Source organism: Opisthorchis viverrini, assembly GCF_000715545.1.
Source record: "Opisthorchis viverrini unplaced genomic scaffold opera_v5_45, whole genome shotgun sequence".
Classification (NCBI taxonomy): Eukaryota; Metazoa; Platyhelminthes; class Trematoda; order Opisthorchiida; family Opisthorchiidae; genus Opisthorchis; species Opisthorchis viverrini.
In genome coordinates, this window is record NW_008751701.1 from 551,186 (window position 1) to 556,985 (window position 5,800).

Below are 5,800 nucleotides of genomic sequence, written 5' to 3' on the forward strand. Positions count from 1 at the left end.
ATTGTGCTATTTGTGGTTTTCATTTGTTTTGCAATTATTTTGCTTTTCAATTATTTCCAACGTCCTTTCGCACGAAACCATTCAGTGAATTATTGGGAAACTAGGAATGCGGAACACAGCACTACGGTAATTGCACATGCTACTAGCATAACATAATGTGTATGTAATAGTTCGCTACATAAAATATACCTGAAACTTTATATAGATGTAATGCATCACGCCTAGCTATGCTGAAAACTCTTTGACGGCTGGCAAACTTTTCGTCATTTTTGGGGATCATCAGGTAGGTTCAGTCCCAAATATTCGGTCAACCTTTTTTGATCCTAAGTTGGACATATTCTGACGAATAAGCTCAAAGGAACACTTTTAAAAGAACAGTGCGCAACGTTCAGTTTCATTATACATTTTGACTTCTAGATCCGCCACGAGATTATGCTTAGTTTGCCTCCAGTGGCGTTTAATCCTGCTGCTTAACTTCCAGGCAGAGAATACGGCTTATAAACGTATTCGCAACCACCGTGTATCCGAAAATGAATTGTTTCACATCAAGAAACACTGTTAAGAGAAGACAAGCCACCATAAAGCAACGTATATCAAAGGTGATTACCCTCAAACTAAACGCTGTGAGATATTCGCGCGTTCATTCCCGGAGCGTACAGCGCACAAGCCTCTCAGGAAAAGACAGGCGGATAATCTCGATGACACATAAGCTGTCATTTTCTACTGGACTGCCTGGCCACATGTCTCCTGTCATTAGGCTCTGAGTTTATGAGGTCACTATTTGATGCATGACCGAATCTGTTATTGGCGTATTAGTCCGATTTGTCGCTCAGGGTCCTAATAGGTGTGGACCATATGTGTGGGCACCTCATTCTCGCCGTTTTGCTTAAGGAAGAAGGGATATCCCACAGATCTAGATTCTTTACATATTAGCAAAACGTTAAACACTCATAGTTGTACGCATTTAAACGCTTGTATTATTGAACCAATGCTGATAATGATTTTGAGGTGAGCAATCAGTGAAACGCGAATAATGTTCTGAAAACGATGTACAAACATACTGTTTTAGTATCCGGAGACTAAACGCTCTAAACAAACCAACATAAATCAACCGTGCGAAGGTACGAACTAGATGAAATCATGCTCTGAGGGATCAGAATGTCAGACAATGGGGGTTTAGTATAATAGATCGGAGCTTCTTGCGTCCTTACAACGATCACAGCACGACCTTCCGGAAATTTATATGTTGACCATGTGGATACATATGTAATATTCTCCTCTTTTCTCCATAAAAAAGTTTTCTCAAACAGCTGCGAACCTTGAACTACCACAAAGGGTGGAACATGAAGCCAAGTAACAATGTAGGAGTTGCACCACCATATTCGGTAGACAACAGTATGTTATTTGTCCTCCAAGCTTCGCGGGCTATGTTGAGTTAAACGAAACAGTTGTGAGTGACACAAGTGGAAAAAGTGAACGAAAGCTGACTAAATTCTTGCTGTCTGAATGTTCAGACATAGAGCTTAGAGGATCAAATACGGAATAGATCATTCAGCATTTAGCCATTCCTTGCAAGACTGTGTTTGTTTGTGTGTCTTTTTATCGCCTCATAAATCACCTTTTCATAGAAACCAAAAGAGCGTCAGGGCTATTCCACTTATGCTCGCTTAAGAGGTTCACGACGACATTTTATTCAAATGTCGATATCAGGCTCACTTCTTTTGGTCAAACTTGACTATGTTATTCGACCTACAATGACTAACTGACTCATCTTTACCTTCAACGCTTGAATATAATCATCAATCACAAATCACGAGTAGCAGCACCCGTATGTGCGAAGAATTCCTAATAAGATTACCCAACTAACCAAATTACGGCACCAGTACCCTTCAACTCCTTGTGATATGCGAATGCCGAGAGTNAACTCCTTAGGATATGCGGATGCCGAGAGTGGCTACAAAGTACGCCAATCCATTCGCCAACGTAAACGTCATGGGCCCCACACCAACAAGCTTTCGACTAAGCGCAGCTCACAAAGAATATCGAGAACGAACTCCATGGCAAAAAGACAAATGGACTGACTGACGTTGGTGACTGTTTTATTTTGTGAGTATCGGTGAGTTCTCAGTGAGCTCTCATTTGCGAACCCTGTGCAGCATTTTCCTGTGGTACGATGTAAATCATTGCCGTCGCAGCAACTGAACTTCTTGCCGGTGCAGTCCAGAATGTACATGGCATTTATTATGTTACAGTAAATCTTATTCGCAGCCAATCAGCCTTTTCTGCCAGAGTTTTCAAATACGCTTGCGATGGTCCTGTTAGATGTTGATAAGGGTCATAACGCTTTTCCTGAGTTGGAGGCTTCATCCCCACAATCAGTGTTCTCGTTGAGGTCGTGAGTTAAAACCGTTGAGCAGATGAAAACGGCCGAGTTGCAGCTGATCATTGCCGCCGTGTGTTAAACTAAGATGCTGTGCTCATGTTCCCTGATAGTTGCAACTGTTTCTGTGTTTTATGAGATAAAACAGCCCCTGGAGATCCAACCTTGGTTTTTACGACAAGCTACTGATATTTTAGCGTGGCCTATTGCGGCTGCCACCTGGACCTAACGATTACGACGACCGCTATGCAGTTCCTATTGTTGATGGAGGGTGTGAATTTCGTCCCGGGCAAGCATGTTGTTGAGATAGCGTCGCAAGCCATTCCTGTTTATATGGGTGTTGAGATTATCTGTACCAGGGAGTAAAGTTTCGCTCCACCTAGGTATGGAAAATGCGGGATTTAAATAGTTAGATCCTTGCCAGACTGTCCCAATGATAAATGAAACCGACTTGCGGTCCATATGGACGGCAGTTTGACGTGTGTCTAGTCATTTTCTCAATGTGAATTTCAGAGTTACATATCCCTACTAAAATCCTCATCTGAAATGCGATTAAATGTGGGCTGACTTTGGTCGACGGTTACTGATGTTTGCCTAACTCCCGATCACTTGGCCAAACAATCAAAGTCACACCCCAAGATATATGGATTACCGTCAGCCTTACTGCCAAGTTTATGTGCCCTTTACGCCATTTCGTTGCAGCGTCTCATGTGGATCCTGGAAACTTAGGAAAGACAAAGAATACAGGGATAGTTTTTGGGAGTAAGTGTCCCCCCTGAAGACTATCATTCAGCGTCATACAGACGGCTGGGTTAACTAAGTAGCCTGGTATTCAACGAAGCGTGTGCATAAAGGTGTTCGAAACTTTCACTGTGGAAGATTTTGTCAAGGGCCTTATTACCTTAACTGATTATCAAATGAACGCTATGGTTGGTGACTTGGAAGATAATGGGTAAACAATAACGTGACACGATAAACAGTTGTCAGGTGTCTTCCACGTAGTGCTTCGCGGCCGAAAAGCTGAGATAGTGTAACAGCCACTTCACTGAAGATATTTCGGAGGACGCTTGGGATCAGCGAAGTTTGTGTTTTTGTGTCTGTGTGTTTGCCGCAGAACATCACAAACGAGAGACAGAGTCAGCTGGGTTCCAGTTGGGTCTCTGGAAAAACCAAATTAATTTGCAAATGAGTGTATATTTGCTAAGTTCGTGTTCTGTTCAGGCTCGGGTGTGCTGGGTTTTCCCAGCAATAATTGGACTTGACACCCGTCACTGAATTAGGAAAAATAGGCATTTAACTTGGGTTCGTATCGCAAGAGCCAGGAAACAAGAGTGAGGAAATAATGTAGGCCAATTATGAACTCTGTGTTTGAGGTTGCAAGTGTATCACCCGGTGAAACACTGAAATCATGAATGTGACTCTGCTAATTACTGAGCCTAGTCGCCCTATGCTAGCGTTTGGGTACAGATACTGTACTAAGCACCAAAAGCGGGGAAGACCGAAATACGGCGTGTCGTATTTGAGTTGTATTAAACGGAAGCATTTTAGAGAGTGGGACGTTTTCTGGATGCGACACTAGCAACCGGTACTCAGCGGTCACTGAAACACGAACGGCTGTTAAATCCCCATTTTCGACCAATCAGAGTTCTCCCTCAAGCTAGACCGACAAGCCGCCCAACCATGTGCAACATGATTATTGGCCGTTGCAACTCTTACTTGAGAATGACTAGGCGGTTTCAGCACAGGGTTCCGCTTAACAGTCAAATAATTGCAACATACAGAGCGGATTTATTCCAGGATTTCGCCTAATCTTTGTTAGTGCGGAGTTCCGCATTTGGCCTGTCACGGCATCTTGGGATCCAGGTGATTCATGTTTTCACGGATTGATATACAGGATCAAGGGATTCGCCCAAGCTTTCCAGATTGGGTTTGCTCTTATCGTTCAGCGGCTTCTGTTCACCTGAAAGGCGCAAGCTAAAAAAGCATAGCACTGCGCTTCAACTCCTCAGCCCGGGGCAGTAATATTGCCCGTGCGACGACGCAAATAAAAGGCGTCTGGAAGTGAATTGAACTGGATACTAGATGCATCATGAACAGCCGTCGGAGAAAGGTTATTACACGCACTATCTACTGGGAATAATAAAATTTTTGCCTAATAAGATGTGGGCTCTGAGCTTGAAAGTCTTACCATATGCACGCCGCGTGTTTGATAGGTCAACGGTGAAAAACATGTTGGCTAAACCTTGGCCCCAAAAACCACCCACTCCGGTCGCCCAACGGTTGACCGTGACCGCCGGCGTTTTAGTCGAATACGGTCGAAATACGTTTAAAACCAACGACCCTGCCAGGTGCTGCTCAAAAGGCACCTGTTGCGCGCAACTGCCCTACTCTCTGCGCTCTCGGGCCAGTCTGGACCCCTACAGCCAAGTAAGTCATACTACGGAGTCGCCAACTCCGGGAAGGGTCCCCCAAGATACCCCTAACAACCGCTGTCCCGCGGTCCAGACTTTTGAGTCAGAGGCTGGGGCAGGGTCCCTGAACAAAACCCCGACGTCCCTCCACCGCTCGTGGGTCAAACTTTTGAGTCAAAGGTTCAAGGTTGGGCACCTCAACTAAACTCCCTAATTTTGCCTGGGCAACCAGGAAGTATCGTTTGCTCTTGCAGCTTTTCTCCCACCGACCTTCATTCCCTCCCAATCAATTGTACAGTGCAGTGCGATCTAATCATCTGCCAATCGCCTAGCCACTGTTCCGTATCTCAACCATCGCACAGAAGAATGAACCAAAATATTCACCTACTAACCTCAAAAGATCTATTCCACGTTGCAGCCTTTAGTGTCCGTACTCCACGTCAAATTGGGCAACAGGCATCTCTTACTGAAACCTCACTTTCCCACTCTATTTACGTATGTTGTGTCTCCGAAATACGCATACAAGACCCGTTTGGTCATCTTATATCGCTCGGGGTGAACCCAGAGTGTTTGCACTTTACTACTCGGGCGTCTGGTAATCGTGATACAATGGCTTATGGTATCTACGGTGTGAGGGTTTTAATTAGTCCCAGAACTAATTGTGCTTCACTAGAATCGATTCCGGTGAACAGTTTTCTCTGCGTTGTCCGGTTGACTGGCTCATTCAAGTTTAATCCATCACTGTGCTAAGCGGTGTTTTTTGTTATGTCAGCATACTCTTCGTCAAATAGTATCTCTGAGACTGAGAACGTCCTTCTATCGAATTTGCCACAGTTGCTTCGGTCAGCGGGAACTAAACGTATCACCATTCTGGCAGATGGTGCAGATGCTCCGGTTGACAGACCAAGTCCCACCTTAGAAACCGGTGCGGGAATGATGCTCACCGCCCAGATAATGGAGAGCGTTGCACATCATCTGTTTCTGGCCAGTACAAGCGACCACGTCGTGT

At 44.7% G+C, this 5,800-nt stretch overlaps 1 protein-coding gene across 1 annotated transcript in view; it reads left to right on the forward strand.

Moving 5' to 3' along the window:
- Positions 1-3,642, forward strand: part of T265_03236 (hypothetical protein) — a gene marked incomplete at both ends in the record, with an annotated part of 23,106 nt that extends 19,464 nt beyond the window's left edge. The window contains one exon of the mRNA XM_009167669.1: positions 3,602-3,642. Coding sequence (XP_009165933.1) covers positions 3,602-3,642 — 41 coding nt within the window. The remainder of the gene's footprint in view (positions 1-3,601) is intronic.
- Between the last annotated feature and the right edge of the window lie 2,158 nt (positions 3,643-5,800).